The sequence below is a fragment of the Adiantum capillus-veneris genome, chromosome 16 (assembly GCF_014529385.1).
Source record: "Adiantum capillus-veneris isolate H3 chromosome 16, ASM1452938v2, whole genome shotgun sequence".
Taxonomy (NCBI): Eukaryota; Viridiplantae; Streptophyta; class Polypodiopsida; order Polypodiales; family Pteridaceae; genus Adiantum; species Adiantum capillus-veneris.
In genome coordinates, this window is record NC_140946.1 from 144668513 (window position 1) to 144689311 (window position 20799).

Sequence of the window (20799 nt, forward strand, 5' to 3'; positions counted from 1 at the left end):
AAGCCAAAGAAGGACTTAGTTGGAATCTATAGTTGGCACCATCACTACACATTATTATGGGCCTATTTGCACGATCAAAAATCGTTGCCAGCCACAATCTCCAAACCTTCTATACTGGATTCTTCGATTATCAATCTCACATTTTCGGTCCACTGGTAAGTGATCCTGGAGCCAGGCTAATTGCATATCAAGCCATGGAATTACAAAATCCTCTGAGTGACATCATGATTGATACCATTATAGAGAGGGATTACCATAGATAGCGCCAAGGCCTTGAGCACACTAACAGATTGCAAGCATTTGATTGGGGACTGGAGGAGCACAGAAGACCTTCAAACGTCAATATTCCAATGATAGATATCAGCACATGTAAGGGTACAAGAAGACCCCTTACAACCTTAAGCTGGACTTATGGCAGCATCCGAGGATGGCCACTGAAATAAGAGGGGAGGAGTGTTTCAGTAGAGTCAAAATAACACAAAGAAGCAACCAAAGCCAAAGGAAGAAGATGCGGAAGAGAAGGATACACCAATTTTTTGATTACTTATTTCCCACAAATCACCTTGCAAAAGAAGCCATAATTTATCACCCATTGTAATTAATTGATTTAATCGGGGCCATGGGCTTCCATTTTTGTGATATCAAGAGCTTTGTCTACTCTATGAGAAAACCCCAGTGAAAAGTTAGGGTTTTTTAGGAATGTTGTTATTATCTCACTTAAGCTAGTTTTAGAGGAGCTCTTACAAAGAGAAGAAGGTGATGCTTGCGGTGCTTCCTATGCACGTTCTATGTAATCTTTCCGCATTCTAATGTAAGGCAAGGGTTTTATCCTCTCCATTGTCCATTCTATGAATGTTCTTTCATTGATTATGATTAAGAAGTGTGTGTGCGCTTTAGGTAAAGAGTGTGTCTGAAGTGGAATAATATTTAACTAAGGTTGTTTCTATTGAGTTTATGTGATTGAACGGTGTAGTAATAGCTTTCTTGATCAATAGGAAGTGCTAATTTCTACTTGAATTGAGAGGATTGAAGGCCCATAACCTCTTTTCCTGTGTGTGTGTGTGTGTAGTAAGCTTCTTGTTAATGCCATTAATCAATTGCATTGTGTCATTGGGTGGACTAACAACCCTTTACACTTCCCCTTTCTTCCTTTATATCCTTGCTCTTGATATTTTTATTAATCTTTGCCAAAGCCTTGTCTTGCATCTGCTCATAATGTTTCAAGGCACTCATTCTGTTCAACTGCACTTGTTGCAAATGCAAAAGTTTCTCTTTGAATGCATCACTGGAAGGCCCCAATAACGTTTCTAATAGCTTTACTGCTGGCATCTCAACTTCAACAGGCAATAGGGCCTCCTTTCCATACACCAAATGAAATGGAGTAAAGCATGTACTTGTCTTTATTGCTGCGCGATAAGCCCATAATGCACTAGGCAAGTCCAAATCCCAATTCTTTCCTTGGTGCTCTGTCACCTTTGAAAGAATTTGTACCAACTCACCACTGAATCTCTCATTCAAGCCATTACACTGTGGGTAATAAGGAGTGCTAAACTTACGTGTGATCTTCATCTTCTCGCATAAATAATTTAGCAATTCAACTCTAAATCCTGGCCCCTTATCAGAAAGTAACTCCAATGGCACCGCACCCCAAATTTGTAGCATATCTCCTCATATACAAACTTTGCCACATCCTTGGCAGTGATTTGCTTTACTAACTTAGCCTTTGTCCATCTAGAAAGATAATCTACTTCAGTCAAAACATACCTTTTGTCCTTGCTTGTAATGGGTAACGGGCCTACTGCATCAATGCCCCATTTCTCAAACACATTAAAGACCAAAATGGTTTTTTGCAACTCTGGCTTCAACACCCTCTTTCCAAATGATTGGCATCTCTAACAAGACTTGCACCAATGATAAACATCCTTCTACAAACTAGGCCACACATAGCCCTCTTGCAAGATCTTATGCACATTGATTTTTAAGGCAAAATGACCACCACATGCGCCTTCATGATTCTCTTCCAACACTTTGTAAAGCTCCTCCTTCCAAGGCAGACATCTCAATATCAAATCAACCCCCAACATGTATAAAACATCCCCAAGCAGCTTATACTTGTATGCTCTGCGCACAAATTCATAATTTTTAGGTTTCTCGATATCCTTAGGGATGATTCCTGTCAACAAAAACTCCTCCTCCTGTGCCAAAGTTTCTCTAAAGTGATAAAGTGGAAGATCAGCCTTAAGCACAAATATTTCAGCAATCATGTCTTGGGCTACTTCATGTGCTTCCTTATTGATAGCACTCTCAATGTGCTTAATGCTCCATGCCTCTAGCCTCTTTAAAAGACTCTTGATTCTGTCGCACATCTCTCTAGATGAGGAATTCTTGGTCTTCCACACTCCCAAAACCTACTTTACCACCAAGAGAGCATCTCCTCTTATACATAACCTTCTTACACCATACCTTAAGCATATATGTAACCTTGCCTCCACTGTAGCATATTCAGCCTCATTGCTGCTATGAACATCGAATTTGAACCCTTTCTTGAACCCTCCGGATCATGCTTTACCCCCTGAAGCTACACCATGACGTTTTCTGTACGAGCCATCAAAGTACAAGACTTGTGCATTGTTGAGTTACTTCAGATCCTTGGCCACCTTCTTTATCGTCTCTTCCTTGACTAAAAGAGGGATTTCCTTATATGTCAAGAGATCTGCTAATGTTGCTCTAGCGCTTTCTTCAACTAAGAATGAAAACTCAAAATCCTGCAACTCAATCACCCACTTCTTCACTACCTTGGACATGTTTACACCATTAATGAGCTGAGGTAGAAAATCATAACGTGTTAAGAAAACAAATGGTCGTGGCAAGAGGTAATGGTGGAATCGTCGACAAGAAAACACCACATTTACCATTACTAACTCCACTTCTGACAGCTTTCTTTCTGCCACTAACTTGACCCTACTTGCACATTATATGGGCCTCATGTATTGGATCCCTTTTCCTTTTTATAGAAGCGTGGCACCAATGGCATCCTCTCCAACTGATGGATTCACATAGAAACTTTGCTCCCAATCTGGAGCCTACATGGCTTCCAATCCTCCTAAAATCTCCTTCACATTTTGAAATACTGCTTCACAATCTTCGTTCCACACTAAAGGGTCATGTTTAGCCACTTGCTGTAAGGGGTATAAGACCTGTGAAACAAGCAGAATAAACTGGGCCATGTACTTTACTTTATGCACAAATTTGGCCACCTATTTGGCATCCTTAGGGGAAGGGAGCAAAACCATCGCTTTCACCTTATCGGATCTGCCTCAATGCCGTTTTCTAACAACATGTGACCCAACAACTTCACTTTTGGCTGTGCAAAAGAGATTTTTTAAAGGATTGAGATGACCACCACATTCATTATAGCGCTCTAATACCATTGCCAACTTCTCACAATGTTCAACCCGTGTGCTATAGACACAAAAATCGTTAATAAAATCCTTCACAAAACTTCCAATGAATGGTGAAAGCGCCCGATTTGCTCTCTTTTGATAACGAGTTGGACCATTTGACAACTCAAATGGCAACACAATGTACGAAAAACAACCCCATGGTGTGATGAAAGAGGTCTTATTCTGATCCTCAAGAGCAATCTTTATCTGAAAAAAGCCAGAGAATCTATCGTAGACACTGTAACGCTCATGCCCTACCACTGAATCTAAGATTTGATCAATAAAAGGAAGAGGGTATGGGTCCTTCTTTGTGGCTGCATTTAAAGGCTTGAAATCAACACAACTCCTCCACTTCCATTCCTTCTTTGGAGTGACCACTACTGGGCTTACCCATTTTGTTGTCTCCACTGGACATATAAACCCCCTTTCAACAGCTTTTCCACCTCTTCTCGCAAGGCTTCCATCTGCTCTCTACCTATTCTCCTCATTCTTTGCCACACTGGTTTTGCTCCATCCTTCAGCTCAATGCACAACCTTGAAGCCTCTAATCTCCTCATAAGAAGTGATGAAAAGATCCAAATACTTTGACAACATGTGTAAATACTTCTCTCTCTCCATGGTTGAGAGATCTGCACTAATCATGTTTGCCACCAGTTTGTGCTTCTTTGACAACTCAACCTTGGCTTGCATTAGCTCTTCAATCACCTTATATGGGCCCTCAAACTCATCTTCAATTCCCCTCATGAAGGCAATTAGGCTAGTCTGCTCCAGATCCAGCAATAAGAATGCCACATCTGCATCCTCATTGCTGCTAGTGGTGCTCTCACTGTCCAACTCTGATATTGTGGAAGATTCTTCATCACTTGAATCCTCCCCGTCTTCATAATCTTCATCTAGTGGCTTTCTATTATTCATGTCAAATAATCTTTTACCATGTTTCCAATCTTGAACATCATTCACTGCACATAACAATGGTCTTCCCAGGATGATTGGATAAGCCCCCAATCTACCTCGCATCACATGAAAATCTACCACTATTTTGACTGCGTAGGCTTCAATCTCCAAGATTCTCACTTACAAATTGTATACGGAACCCAGATACACCTCCATCTTCTCTACGCATGTTTTTGTGATCACACAGATTTGTGCACCGCCATCCACATACACCTTGCAATGAGGAGATGATCGATCGCAAAATAACAGCAATAATGTAGATGGCTTCAATATAGTCAAGTAATTTCACCTCAGAGACTAAATTTGATGTTGACGAGCTCCTGAAGGGCATGCTAGAGCCACAAAATTTGAGAATGTATGTTAGGACACATACCTTGCCATCAACATAGTGTGAGGCGAGCAAGCAACAAAAACTGATAGCAGGGCTCATGACAAGAGGAGCATCGCAAGCAAAATTACAATTATGGTGCGAATTATGGTAAGGGTCGGAGCATGAGCAAAAGGCGGGTCTAGGGATGCGGCTACAGACAACGGGAGGAAAGCAAGAAATGTCGCTTACTCGGGCTCATGGATGAACATAGCTACGTAAAGGCTCCAAGAAAGCAAAACACAAAACCGAGAAACTTTTGTAGCTGCCCGTCAATTCCACCAAGTGAGAAATCTGAGTGGACTCAACTCAGTGTGCCCTCTACAATCCTTGGCACCTCGTAAGAGTAGGTTACAAGTTGCAAGTGATGTAGCCTACACACAATACCTCTAAATTTCTCATTTGCGCAAAAAGTTTTTCTCGAGCACTGTGAATCTTGCGTCGGTGAAACGTCAAACATGTATTTTGACTTCTGGAGGCATGCACATTTCTCACGTGGGTGATGCGGGCTGGGGATGTTGGCGGTTGACGAATTGCGCTTATGAGCACAGTCGAAGACAAGGACGACGCGATGGGCTGGCTACTGCCACTGCTCTTCCTTTTGCAATTATGGGGCCATGCTCCTGTTGGAGGAGCAGGTGTGGACTCCAAGCAGTGGGGACCTCACAACTCCCGCCTCTCTGGTGTTATTATCCCAGGCTTTGCCAGCACACGGTTGCGTGCCTGGGCTCTTCTGGATTGCCCGTTCTCCCCCCTCGACTTCCGACCTCTCGATCCTGTCTGGCTCGACACAAGGAAGGTATGACCTTGACACGCCTTTCTTCTGTGGAAAAATAATGTCAAATTTGGCAACTAAAAACGTTATAGAGTTTGAAGATGCTACTTTCCATTGGTTTGGAGAGATGTTTTGGTCTGCTGGTTGATAATTTTTTTAAAATAATGGAAGCAGATTTTAGGTGTTACCGATTTTCTCTAGCAGTATGGTGTAGAGTTTTGATTCTAATTTTTTGTACCTTTGATCCTGGCAAAGGGGATGTACAAATCAATCTCTAATCTAGTAGATTGACCGTAGTGGTATTCCGAAGACACAAGCTGAGATGCTTGTGGACATGCAAATGAGGAATAAATTTCACTTAGTGGAAGCTAGTTTGGTAGCAACATATTTTACGTAAGGGGAAGAGAGAGCAATAGACTTTGGACGCTTCTGTTTTCATGAGATTTGGCTTTTAAAATAATTGGATGGTAAAAAATGGGGATGATCTCTAGCCCAAGTTGCGTTGGTATAGTCAGATAGTGATAAATAAGAATGGTTTTGAGTGAACCGACTAGCAAAGAGTGTGATTTTCAGTTTCTCGGGGGCTCAACAGGGTTATGTTAGTGCACGAGAGGATATGACGTGCATGTTGAAGTGTGCAGTGATACAAGGTATGGATAAAAAGGAAGAAACTAACTATACATAAATACTACCATAGCTATAAAAGATGGGTATCCAGAGCCTCAAGGGTGCATATACAAAAGGTGGGTGCGTATCTGAGAGAACAAATACAAGATGATGGATATGTGTGTATTAGAATCCAAAGATGGCTCGCATCGGTCGGTGCATGATCATGTCGATGTTCTTCATGGTGAGAGTTTGTACAGGGCGTCTCCCATGTCTTGCCAATATAGATCTAATCCTCTGCCACAACCTTGTCCAGCGATGGAAACATCCTCTGATCTTGGATCTCCTTGATCTCCCCAGCTCTACTGCTCGATCACTCTATACCTTCGGTAGGGGTATACCTTGTATCCCTCCTCTCTTGCTGCTCTTGTCTTTGCTCAATCTCTGGATGGAAGAACATTATGGTTTGTCTTTGGGTGCGTCTCCTAGTCTATGAGCCTCTCTCTTTCTCAGTAATTGTGCTCGTTGTCACTGAATCTCGAGTAGATAGAGTTCAAGACAGCTCTGATCTGATTGTTTCTATTATTTCTTGAAACCTTTTGAGCAAAGTTATTCCCGAGCGAAACATGGCAAAATCATTTAGTTATTGTGCACTCCAATGTGATAGTCCTTTCATCTTTGTACTTTGGATGAAAAAAGCTAGGTACCTCAGATGTGTATGCTTCTTCAGTGATTGCACCCTCCTCTTTTGTAATCTTATTATCTTTGTGTTTTGGATGAGAAGAGATAGGTGCCTTTTCAAGCAAAGTTATTTTTGAGTGAAGCATGAAAAAATTATTTAGTAATTGCATCCTCCATTCTGACAACCCTTTTATCTTTTGAATTTTGGTACAAGAGCTAGCTGTCTCAGCCACAATGTACAAAAAACCATCAACGATCTCAAGGATTGATTTATTTTCTTAAAGCATCTTTTCTCTATGTGATTGCAAATGAATTTCTTCTTTAATTAGCCACACATTATTGTTATCACCTACCCATAGATTGGACTTGCAAATCTTCCCATGATGTGAGTTTGTTAAATTACAAAACCCTCGTCTTTCCTTTCAGAATGACGAGCAGAAGGACTATATGACGATCTTTTTATCTTGGGAGGAGTTGGGGATCGTCGAGACCGCCGTCTTCTCGGAGTTACATTTTCCGAAGAATTTGGAGATTCACTTCTTTCTCTTTCATGGGATTCTTTCTCTTTTCTCACCGGAGAGTCTTCTTTTGAAAGCCCTTACAAGAGGCTTCCTAAGCTCTCTCTTTTCTTCGAGAGTGTGGAGAATCCCATGAGTGCGAAGTTGTGTGCAAGGCAGGGTTGCCCATAGCTAGTTGCAACCTAGTAACAAGATAGTTCACAAACATGGGGGCATCATTAGTAGCACCTTCATGTGTAAAGTCAAAGTTGTCAATATTCATTCTACTCTCTTTATTATTGTCAGCCATGATAACTAAACTTATATATACGCTACTTTGTTCTTTGGTAACTTCAAAACTTTAGTTGCTACTCATCTTAACTTTTGAAAATTAGCTCTCAAGGAACCATACCCATGGTTTAGAGACTGTTGATTGCAAAGTAGTTCCTGTTGAGCTTGCTAATAGCTCAATAATGGTTTAACCAAAGGCAAGCTCCGAAAGACTTCATTATTAAGTCTATAGTTCCCAACGGTGTACCTCGAACTTAGTTCATTCCAACGAGGATAATAATCCCCGTCTCACTTACCCTCGTGCAATGAATAGGTCAAACCTTTCATGGACAACTTAAGAACCTTCTTCTTAAGCAAGAAAAGAGAAACCAATAGCTCTAATATCAATGTAATAGGTTATGGCTAATAACATTTGTAGCGGAATTAAAGTAACAATAGTGAGCATTTCCTTAAGAGAATTCTTAAAGAGCATAAGGAGAGTATTTGATGAAAGGTAGAAAAATGAACATTATACGTAGTTAGCTTAGCATGAACAATACTTGTTAAAAAAGAAGAAGAAGAAGAAGAAGAGGAAGAGAGTTTAACGTTGTAGGAAACGATCCCAAGAGACCTCAAAGATCTATCCGACGAGAGTTGAACTCAAGAGAGAGAGAGAATTCGAGAAATTGACAACAGTCGAGGACCGGATTTACTTGGAGTCAGTTCCCGCTCCAAAAGGCTTTTGTATTATAGATTCTCCCATGAAGAGAGACTTAGTACAATATACTTTGTGTTCCTTGAGATCTTGTTGATGCCATGAAGATGGTAAACTTCATACACCAATATTATGCCCTTAACTAACTTGCAAAAGCATTAACTTGTCCCCGGCCTCAATCCCAAGACCTCAAACACCTTCAAAGGTGGAGAGTCCTTATTGCCTCTTCAGTCTTGGGCTTGCCTTGAGTGTGTGTGTGTGTTCTCTCTCATGCCCCTACCTTTAGGGATCGCCCCCTCCTTTGTAGGGATCCTTTTTGACTTGCACACCTCAAGCACCTTGGTCATTAAGCACGACAAGCACCTCAAGCACCTTAGTCAGCTCAAGCACGACAAGCACCTTAAGCAGAGACCTAGTTTACCTAAGGTCTAAAGTACCTAAAGATCCTAGGTCTAAGGGCTTTTAGCACTAACCTTTGGAGGTCTTTAATGAAGCTAACCCTAAGGTCTTTTAAGCTCCATTACCTGCTCATTGCTCTTTGGTAGACTCTCTCTCTTTTGGACCCTTAATGAGATGTAGCCTTCTCTCCTTTTGGTCCTGTGCTGAGATAGATCTAAAAGCACATATCTATATTTTAACTCTTGTTCCCATTCATTCTCCCACATTAAATGATCAATTCAATATAAGAAAATCATTTGGAATAGGTAGATATTAGATTTTATGACACATCTCTTTCAGTTCAGTTATTTGGAAGCGTGCAAAGTTTGTTATTTTCCGTTGGCACGTGGTGCCCGTCCTGTTATAGTGGTATCAAAGCTTCAGGAGTGTGCTTTTCTGACAGCATACCAGTCCTTCAAGAGCAGACAAAGCTTCAATTTTATTCATCAAAGAAAGAATCTTCGTGTCCCTGCCATGGACTTATTAGTCACTCCCACCCTTAGTCCATCGCGCATCGGACGCGCTCCGTTCTTCATCTCTTTGTCTTACAGGCATAAGCCATAACGAACCCAAGACCACATGGCGTTTATGGGTTCGCGAGAGTACCTGCAGTTTCTCCTCGACGAGCTTTGTGACATTCTTTCACGACACCCACAATAGAATCTCCCAATGCTGCAAGGGTTCTAACAGTTTCTGAATTACATGTTACCTCCTCTAATGCCTCAGGTGGTACCTCCTCCAGCATTAGAAAGTACGAGAGTTACCAACCGACAACCTTCCTAACCGTATGTTCCGATCGGGGGAGTCTTCAGGAATATGGTGCAGCCATCTGACCCTGATCCAATGCAACCGCCTTTGCCACCGCCGCTGCCCCCACCTCCCCCACCACCACTACCACCATGCTACAAATGGTTGGAGCCTGTATAGATACCCTTATTATCCGTACCCAGGATACACTCTCAACCAATCGAACGTTTTCAAGGATGGCGGCACGATAGTCAAATTTTTCACCTTTTCTGAGGTGAAAGATCGGAAGAAAGCATTGCAGTTCCTACAACAATTGGACACTATCTATGCTTTGGGGCACTATACAAAGGAATGCGAGATTTCTCGAGTAGCAGGATTTCTTAAAGATAATGCTATGCAATGGTGGAGTTTAATCGCGACACAACTGCATGTTCTAAGGACCTGACAAGCTTTCAAGGCAATTTTTGCATTATATGACTTCTCTCTTTGAAGTCGAGATCTTGTCAGAATGGGGCAACTTGAAAATGCTTGCCATAGAGACAATGGACGACTATAACCAAAGGTTTCTCGACGTCTACCTTCAGGTGTCTTCATCCCCTTGGAGGACCGGTGTGAATGATACACCATTGGACTACCGTCACCATTGCAGAATTATCGTCTGTCCAAGCAAGTCTCAACCATGCAAAAGCTTATGGACCATGCCGCGGTCGGCTACAAAGTGATGAAAGGAAAGCTCGATTTTACCATAGAAGCAATTCCGGTCACTAACCAGAACTCTTGGCAACGACGAGTAAATTCTCGGGAGTCACATGAAACCCAACCTCAAAGGCCTCGATTGACACAGCGTCAACAAGAAACCCTTTTACAAGAAGGTCGATGCTTTGAATGTTTTTAACCAGGCATATGTTCACTACATGTCCTCAACGAGCCTCGACGTCTTCCGAGCAACCTTTTGCTCCCACGACAAAAAGATCCCCAGGGCCACCCCCGGCTAAGTGAGCTTGACCTGCTATTGGACTAATACCTAACATTTATGGCATAAATTTGGTGAGTTCAAATGAATTGTGCAGAGCATATGGCAAAGTCAACGGCTTGAAAGCCCTGATCTTCTTTGATCCCGTAGCCACAGAGAACTACATCCATCCAGAATTCTTGAAGCAGATGCACTTTGATTATGATGCAGAGGGTGGAGAACGTAAAGACGAGCTAGCCACTAGGCAAATTTAGAAAATGGTACCGCTCATTGGTGCTCTTCCCAAGGCTTTCATGGAAAAGAGTTTTTACATTATGAAGCTGGGCAATTGCGACATTCTCTTGGGCATGCCTTGGCATGACCAGAATGATGCGACCCTCCAGATCCGGAACCGTACCATTACACTGATGCAGAAGGACAAGTCAGTTATCCTCAAAGTTTGGCTATCCGAGCAAAAACCTGAATGAATTGTCTAGTTGATTTAAATATTTGAACTCTGTTTGAGAAAGTACTGCTTGAAATTTGTTTGAAATGAATGGTATCTATTTTAAACCTGTCTTGGTGCCAATTTGAATTGTTTGACTCTTGTTTTATATTGGTTTCAATGCTTGGTGATTTACTCCCGGGTGGAGTGGTGAAAAATGCTGTTTTGGTATTGTCCGAACCCCGGAACGACACGAACGGAATGTCTAGGGAGCGTTTCGTTGTACGTTGGAAAATCTTCGAAAGACGTAGACGGGATGTTTGGGGAGCGCTTGGCTGTATACTTGAAACCTCCAAGCGACACAGGTTGAGGTTTGGGGAGCGTTTGGTTGTATTAGTCCTCTGAGCTCATGGAGGACAATCCCTCCCAAGCCAGCCTGCTTGCAGTGAAAGCACTACCAAGAGATCTCCGAGCTACTGAGGAGTGTCCTGTTCCCTAAGCCGGTGGTGGAGTGTGGGAAGGGTTAGGAGAGGAGGCTGCGGAGGCAGTGGGAGCGACGGGAGGAGGGGGTGTGGGAGGGGGGAGGTGAGGGCGGAGCTGGGAAGCCGGCAGGCGAGCGGGGTGGAGGGGTTGTCGGCGGCGAGGCTAAGGTGGAGGGTTGCTATTGAGTGTCAAAACGGTTCCGTGTAGGAACCTAATGCTGCGGGCCTGTCGTAGGTCGGCCACCAGGGGGGCGGTGTGGCAAGCTTGTCTGTGGCGGTGACGGCCATGTACTTGTGAGCCATCAGCTGATTGGCCACCCATCTCTAAAGAAGTGCCAGCCTGTACACCCTGGGTTTCTGTCTACTGTGTCTATCCAGTAGACAGAGATTGTGAGCCATGTACTTGTGAGCCATCAGCTGATTGGCCACCCATCTCTAAAGAAGTGCCAGCCTGTACACCCTGGGTCTCTGTCTACTGTGTCTATCTAGCCTTGGGAGGTTGGGCGTGTGGAGCGGATCTCTCCTCTAAGGACAGGCCTTCGCGAGATGGCCATCTGTCTGCATATGAAGCATTGATTTGGAAGACCTGAATACTCCACGCTTTGGCGGAGCCAGCCGCCACTCACCCTAGGCAGGACTACCTTCGGGAGAGTATGGGTGTCCCCAACCAAAACGCTTACAATAGGTATACCTGTTGCCTTGGCAGCGATTAAAGTTGTCGTGTGCGGGGTCTCCAAGACATTCCCAATCTCTGAATAAATCGTGGATATTAGCGGGAGGTACTCTCTCCTCAAGCCACGGAACCAAACCAAAATGGGCAAGTCTGCTTCCTTGACAAGAATATCTGAAGCCGGGTCGAAACCATGACGCCACTATCGAGAATGAGCTCTGACTGTTCAGATGGCCAGCGGGCTCATCGAAATGACCTTGGAAGCCATCTCGGGATTCTCGAACTCAATCTGATAGTAACCACGCCCGACGAGTTGTATGTCGATGATTGTTCCCACCTCTACTGGGTTGGGTGCCGCCGATAATCTTGCACATGACAGAGGTGGCTTGAAGGCGCTCCACCTTTGCTGCTAGGCTCACTTGCTCCATCAGTGATAGAGCAAGTTGGATGGTTGGCTTTGCGGGTTCGGGCGAAGGGGCTTTGTCAAAGTCCCTCTAGGGCGGACCAAGGGACTCTATCTGTGTTTGCTATGTGGGGGGGAGACGTGGTGCCGACGTGCCATTTGCTGCCCCCGCCCACCCCAGCCATCCCGCCCGTGGCCATCTCTACCCGTATTACCACCCCCCCCCCCCCCCCCCCCCCCCCCCCCCCCCCCACAAAAAAAAAAAAAGAAAAAAAACACCCACTGACCGTATCTGCCTTCCCTCTTGCCATTTGGATTTCCTTCAAAGTGAGGGTTCGCAGCAGCGAGTGGTCAGGCCGAGGTGGGCAGGGGCAGTGGGCGGGAGCGAGGGAGGACAGCACGAGGGGGGAAGGCAAGGCAGCACGAGCGAAGGGGGCTGAGCGGAGGGAGTGCGCAGGTTGGGGGGAGAGCAGAAGCAGCGAACAGCGAATCTTTTGAACAAATTATGACAATTCAATGTTTTATCTTTATTCCTCTTTTTTTCAGGTATTATCTGTGCCAAACTGCTGGCTAAAGTGCATGCTTTTAGATCCTTATAATCAAACAGATCACCCTGACTGCAAATCTCGGCCGGACTCTGGTCTTGCTGCTATTACTGAACTGGACCCTGGCTATATCACAGGTCATCATAAACTCGGCATCTGCTTTGCATTAAGAATAAAATAATCTGATGATCCTGATGGAACTTGAGAGATTTTCTTGACACTGATTTTTCTGTCATTCCAGGTCCTTTGTCGTCAGTGTGGAGGGAGTGGGTAGATTGGTGTGTAGAATTTGGAATTGAGGCTGATGCAATTATTGCTGCCCCATATGATTGGAGACTATCTGGGCCAATGCTTGAGGAAAGAGACCTATATTTTTACAGACTAAAGTAAGCATTGAGACAAATGCGACATCATTCTTTGATGGCTTTCATTCATAGGCTTTGAGTAGCATGTGCATGAATCGTTGCATGTGAACTTTGATCAGCTGTTGTTGCTGACTGTCATCGTCATAAAGGTTTCTTCATTTGACCGTATCTAACTAGATTTGCGTTTGTTTGGAGTGGTATTGTAATAGTTTAACTTCCCTTTACTTATCATGCCTTCTGGATCTTGAACCCAGTCTCTCCAAAGGTATAGGAGGGTGTTTCTTAATTAGAGATATTGCAAGTTAGGTTTTTCCTAGTCACTTCCTACCTCAGTGTCATCCTTCTTTTTTGTTTTTGAATCTCCCGTCGGGTGGACACCTCAACTCCGATCTGGCTTGACTCCTGTAGGATCCTCTCCCACATGAGAGCAATTGCATCACGTACAAGGCAATGGTGGAGAAGAGAGATCACAGAGGCAGTTAAAGAAAGGGCAGGTGTCAGATATATCTAGTCACACTTGCCATCTCTCTCTCTCTCTCTCAATGCTAGGACTGCCCATCATCAGACAATATTTTATGATACTTCAGAGGAGATGCTGAGAGAGCTGGATGTTGCAGAGACAGGCCTATCTAGACTATCACAGGATGGGGACCATACGGCGTATGGATGGCACTTGATAGACATGGGGACTGCACATGGATTGGCCATCTTGAATGGCTTACAGAGATTTCCTGATGCGGGAGGTTTCACATGCTTTCCACACGGACACGGAGCCAGCACAGTGGATTATGTCATGGCACAACCAAGCCTCATCTCTAGTATCCAGGATCTCATAGTTGGGTCCAGACCTGTTGGGGTGGCCATCTCTTTCCAGTTCAGTGTAGCACACAGTCCACGGGTAGCAGCCCCTACTTGCTACACCTTCACGCGGGAGACGGATTCTGTATACATAGACGGGATCTACAGGCGCGCGCATGCACTGAGGAGCCAGGGTGACCTCTGGAGGAGCTTACTACTATACTGACACAGACATTACATAATGCAGCAGCAGAGGCATACCAACACACCCAGCCTGAGCATAGACGCTGTTCTGGGAGCATGCCTCTAAACAGCTGGTATGATGAGGAATGCCGCTAGACTGGAGCTAGACTTCAGAGGAAGTGCTTTTGGGGGACATCACTCACAGATTGACTTCTGACGCCTGGTGCGGCGGAAGAAGAGGGCATTTTTGGCTCGACTAGAGTAGGATCTCTACCAGCTATCCTTGAGTCAGGACTTGCGCGAGGCATGGCGGCTCTTTCATGAGCTGTCTCCCCCCCTGCCATTACCTCTACAAAGACTTGGGGGTCATTACGCATCATCTTTGTACACAGTTTCTGGACAGCCGTCCCTTCCTGACCCCCCTGATCCATGCCCCCACACATGTGCTTTTTTCACCGCTGAGATGGTGAAGAAGGCCATTGAAGGATGAGGATTGGGAGAGCATCTGATCATGATGGCCTGGTGGCTGAGCATTTCATGCATGCCAGAGATCTACTAGCTGAGCTTCTAGCAGTCATGTTTAACCGTGCCATGTGTGAGGGCTTGCCTGATACTTGGAGCCTATCTACGATTGTACCTATCTTCAAATCAGGAGACCCTATGGAGCCTGGGAATTATCGCACTATCATGATTGGACACACACTGGCACGGTTGTACGCATCCATTCTTGAGCAACAACAGAGTACATGGGCAGAGAGAGAGGGAGTGCGTGCTATCATGAGGACGTGGCAATTGCTAACCTTAGTTGTTGGTTTCTTTTCAATAATTTTTGTTTTATTTTTGAGACCCTCTTTTTGAAATAGCAAACGGTCGGACATTGTATGGCCAATGTGAACGTTAGTTTCACCCGCAGACGGAAAGTTGGTCGGCACTGGAACTCGTAAAGTAAAAGGATGTCTAGGCTCAGTTCAAGATCATGTAGGTATCCCCGTCGCACTTAACAAGTTGGTGGATACTAGGAAGTGAACTCAATAAAGGCATAAAGTCAAGGTGGGACTACCAACAGAAAGTATCCGACAGTTGGGCCACATTGCACTTTTGGATGCGGTCCCAATGAGGATAGATGGTCAGATGAGCAGTGGGAGCCCAACGGAAGCATCTCCTAAAAATTAGGGAACTTCTATTTTGGGCCGTGAAATGTGTTTGCGTCATTACCTCCGGTATGACAAGGGGAACGTTTTATTACTCTGCTGCAAAGTCAACTGATGCAACAGTCGAGAGATTTTTAAGCAGGAAGCCCAATGCGGGGAAATTGCATGTATGAGTGCCAAGTGGCACTTTTTGGTCAATTTACCAAGTTTGGGAGAACAAAACTCGTAACCTGTGGAGCAGTTTTGGAGGCTGGTAACTGTGATTTTCAGCCATTTCTCTCCATTTTTGAGCTTCCCATGACTTTACTTGGGACCAAGGAGCTCATTTTCAGCATTGGAAGGCATCAGATGCGTGTTTACAGGGCTGTTTTTCTGCGTTTTCAGCGATACGCAGGTTTTGGCAGCCATGGAAATCTTCCCCTTTTTGCATCTATTTTGTTCACAGATGCATTACAGGTCAAGGGTAGCAGAGGGGGCGCTCGGTTTATGTTGGGGGGATGCTTCATGGAGAACCTGTCAACAGGTTAAGAGCTATGGAGTGCTTCCTTTCCCCCTTATGTACAGTGCGGTGCCAGGAGTGATGCCCTGCACGCTACGCACTACTCTCTCTCTCTCTCTCTCTCTCTCTCTCTCTCTCTCTCTCTCTCTCCCCTATGAGTAGTATGTTATGCCCCTCTAGTGGGCTTTTCATTTGACCAATGTACAGTTATGTGGGTTCATGCACGATTGCCGAGGCAAGAGCCTCTTGCACAGGTACTAGATTAGCTAGCAGCTAATCCCCCGCAGTTACAGGTGAATTCGGAGAGGTTTCACGTGAGAAATCTCGTCCGATTCAAAGGGCAAGTAGCCCTACAGGTGTGGGAGCTCAAGGTCTTGCTACAGATGCGACCGACACGCTAAACGGAGCCCAAAACAGGGAATTACAGACTGCTGTGTATTTTTGTAGGTTTAGGGTTTCGGCCCTAAACGGACCCTAATACCCCCAGGAGGTTCGGGGACGCGAGGGGACCGCTGTACAGGTGATCTTGCACATTTTCGGGGCAGAAAACAAAGATTCAGCGTGCTGCAGATTCTCGCCAGGTTTTGCAAAGTGTCCGTATGTGTCGGGAAAGTCATCTATTGCGTGGGGATACTGTCTGTGAAGCGTCCTAGTACAGTTATGCTGCCGAAATCAGGCCATAACAGGTGGTTCTCAGCCTAGATTGTGCGGGGCAGCTCATAGGAGATCACATGTTTTATTTCCTCTGTTAAAGAATAAAGAAATACCGAAAGGGGCGCCAATTTTGGGGCCTACAGGTTGTCTGCGTCTACTCGGAGCATTCTAGCTTCCGAGCCGTATGTGTACTTAAGTGTTAATCCCCGTCGCAGGTTTTGTTTGCAAAGTTCTGTGTGTGTGTGTGTGTGTCTAAAGTAAAGAATTTCGGGTGAAAGCCAACACCTACCGCCCCACGGGCCGGTTTCACGTGCAGCTGGGTAGACAGGGTTCAGGAGAGGTTTTTCTACTCTTGACCATATCGTGACACTTGGGGCCATCATCGAGGAGGGCAGATCCCATGGGAGACGGATCTATTGTAGTTGTAGACTTCCGCAAAGCATTTGACACAATACCTAGAGCTAGATTGATGTGCAGATTACAGGAGATGGAAGTACCCACATAGCTCATTTGGGGGATCATGGTATTGTACAGATCAGTAGTAGGGCATGTACGCACCGCAGAGGGTCTATCTACACCGGTTCACTCCACTATTGGGGTGAAACAAGGCTGCCCGCTCTCTCCTACTCTATTTGGTATGTGTGTGGATGAGGTTTCTGACTACATTGAAAGAGATGGGGATAGAGGTGCACGACGGGCAGGGACATGGATTCCGCTATTGTTATATGCTGATGATATTGTGTTGATCCTCCGACTCTCCGGAGGGGATGCAACGTCACTTGGATGCTTTGCATAGGTTTGCCCATGAAAGTGGTTTGTCTGAGGTCATGGTATTTAATACCACCCCACAGTGGATCAGGAGGTCAGCGCCTGCATTCACATAAGGCCAGGAGATGGTGGAGTATACAGATATCTGCTTACACTTACCTTGGAGTGGTTTTTAGTGGACCAACATTTTCATTGAGGAGAGCAGCAGAGACTAGATTGACCAGAGCCCATTCGGCATTGGGTAGATTGATGTGTTCACAGGTTCAGTTTCAGGAGCCTCGGACGAAGCTCTGGCTCTTTTGACACTTTGGTGGCTTCTGCATTGCTCTATGGAGGTGAGATCTGGGGGCCTTCATTGGATCATCACGGGAGGACAGTTGGCATTGATGGGTGGCGGGACATGGAGAAGCCCTTGGTCTCTATGATCTCGCGGCTCATTAGAGCCAAGGCTTCAGTACCACGTGCCATTATCCGAGCAGAGCTAGTTGCCCCCCTACTAGTGGTTGAGGCGCTCGCCAGATCTGTCTCCTTCATACACCGCATGTGGGAACTTCCCAGAGACAGATATGCCTGCCTTGCACTTGAGTCCTCTCGATAGTTAGACATGCAGGGAGATACAGCATGTTGGCATGGGGAGATGACATTATGGTTCCAGGCGCATGGGTTCAGTATAGACAGATTGCCCCCACTCCAATACTCACTGGATGCACCCTCCCTGACTCTTACACAATCCGAGATCAGCCGGCTCATCCGCCAGGACCTGACTCAGCTAGACACCAGGAGGACATGGATACAGCCAGCACAGGCGCTGGGCACGAAGATGGCTTTCTACAGAGAGCATCTTCTCTAGCTTACGGCGGCCGGTTTTGTGAAGAGGCTCAGATACATGGACACCCACTTGTCTCATGGGATACGGTGTGCTATTGGCCAGATACGCACATCTTCACACCAGCTGCGGATCGAGACTAGGAGATACAGAGGAGTGCCAGCAGAGGCCAGGACATGCCCCCTGTGTGACATGGAGCTTGACACAGAGTTACACTACACATGCCACTGCCCTGTCTACTACGAGATACCAGGCCGCTTCCACTGCTTGTTTAGAGAGGGCTTTGGACCACTCTCCACAGTCATGAGGTACGAGGATCAGAGATGCCTGGGTTTGTTTCTGCTCGAGCTGCGCAGACACAGAGCGAGCCTGATGAGAGGAGAGGCCAGCTAGTCTCAGAGACACATCACAGACTTCTTTAGAGCAGACACTGGACACCCAGAGGAGCTACTACCACAACAGATTTTGTCGCCTCACACCAGAGGCACACTGATCGACCGAGCGACTGAGTTGGGGAGATCCAGATGCCCACGACTGCGGAGGACTACACAGCATCGACGGAGGCTACATCAGAGGATTCGGATCGTTTTGGCCCGACATGCACGACGCCCGGTCATACTGCTGACCATGGAGGAGATTGATGAGATCCGCTAGCGACCAATGCTGGATCTCTTGTGACTTGTGATTTAGCTATCCTGGCTAGCTGCTTAGTTCACGCCTACTAGCTTAGGATTTCATAGTATTTCATTTTGTTACTCTGACTTTGTATCAGATTCACCACATTGTAACGCTCTGGTCTCATAGGTCATTTTGGCCTTTTGAAGACGTTAATATAACATTTCATTTCATTTCTCTCTCTCGCACAACTCACGCACACAAGTCCACCTCCCACCCCTTGCTCGCACCTGCTCTGCAGGTCGCGCAGGCCCACCTCCCGCCCCTGTTCACCCGGGTTCTGTAGGCCGCGTAGGTCCCTCCTCTACCCGCCACTGCTCGCACAAGTTCCCAGCCACTGCCCGGACAGACCAGACAGTAAGCAGAAATCAGAAAATTTGAAAACCCAGTTAGACAATAAACAAATTTCAGGAAATTTGGAAATTTGAAAAATCAGAAAATCAGAAGGTCAGAGGAATGTAGGCTTGATGTGGAGAATACAAATACACATCTATGCATGATGCGGGATATGTATGCATAATGTGGACATAGTGTGGTTCTTTCTTCACCGCAAGAACTCCTACGCCCCCTTTCGGCAATCAGGCACGAAGAATCAGAATGAGAAAACTGACCCTGTAGAGGATGCGATTCAAAAATGCAAAGAAGAAATGAGAGAGACCATTAATGTAACACACCGCCTACGCTACTGTCTGTGTCGGCGGGTGCCCACTTGCGGAAATTGAACTGAAATGAATGTGAGAGAATGTATATTTAGATAAGAAACTGAGAGAGAGAGAAAAAGAGAGAGAGAGAGAGATGGATTGCGGTAACGCAAGTGCGTTACCCAACTGCTGTATTGGAGATCCAATACATGAACTGCTGGAATGCTGAAAACGCAGGTGCGTTTCCTGACTATGATGCGGGTGCGCGGAGTGCGACTGCTGAGTGAGAGTCCTTCGCGAGGAGGAAAACGCACAAGGCTGAATGCTTGAATACTTGATGAATCACGATGAAAAGTGTAGGCTGAGGTTGCCTTATGTATGCCTGCATGGTTTTTGCCTGACCAACATTTGGCAAAAACGACATTTTAATTTTAGCCTAATTTATGAATGTTTATTTAATTATGCTCTAACTTGCTCGTCCGGACTCAGAATCGAGTTCCGAAACTTGCGGCTAACTGCTCCTTCGTAGCTCACTTGGAGACTCTCCAGAGTGGCATACGACAAGTGAAGGATAGTCCTAAAATGCATGTGCGTGCACATAATATGAATGTTTGAGCGTGTCATCGTGCATCGATAGGTGGTGCACGTGACATTCCCTCCTGCTTAAATTGGCGGTAGGCGCATGGCGTCCAAGTAGTCCGCCAACAACTGTGGGTATTCCAAGAAGAATTCTTGCTCTAACCAAACTGCTTCATGCGTTCCTCGATCACGGAATTTGGTGAAGAACTGTCTCTGCCTTCTTCCGGATCCATGCTTCCATTGATGAAGCAAAATTTGCTCCGGCTCGATGACCCCTGCTTCGTCTAAAACTTCTGGTTGCTGTTCCTCAGTCACATCTTCCAGGGGTGGACCAACATATGGCTTCGACCACGACACATGAAAGACATTATGCATTGTCCATGATGGGGGAAGCCGTAAGTGAAATGAAACTGCATTTATTTCTTTGATGATAGGAAAGGGTCCAAGCTGCGGTAAGATAATTTTGGGCATCTTCTGCCCACCTGCTTCAATCTCTGCTTCATGATCCGAAAATATACCCAATCCCCTACTTTGTAATGCACTTCCCTGCGAGATTTGTTGGCTTGCCGAGTGTAGGCCTCCTGTGCTTTTGCAATCCTGTCCTTGATTGACTCCACAATCTCTGAATAAGATTCAACCACACGGTTGGCCTCAATGGATGGAGAAATGA

The 20799-nt window shown here is 45.5% G+C and overlaps 1 protein-coding gene across 2 annotated transcripts in view; it reads left to right on the plus strand.

Annotated features, from left to right (window-relative positions):
• Positions 1 to 5141: 5141 nt before the first annotated feature.
• PSAT1 (phospholipid sterol acyl transferase 1) overlaps positions 5142 to 20799 on the plus strand; it is a 102864-nt gene continuing 87206 nt past the window's right edge. Inside the window, exons 1-3 of one of the 2 annotated variants that reach the window (XM_086485700.1) lie at positions 5148 to 5563; positions 12992 to 13127; positions 13232 to 13376. In XM_086485700.1, the coding sequence (XP_086341826.1) occupies positions 5306 to 5563; positions 12992 to 13127; positions 13232 to 13376 (539 nt within the window). In that variant the 5' untranslated portion in view covers positions 5148 to 5305. Of the gene's footprint in view, positions 5564 to 12991; positions 13128 to 13231; positions 13377 to 20799 lie in introns of both variants that reach the window. The other variant, XM_086485701.1, reaches the window with a different exon arrangement.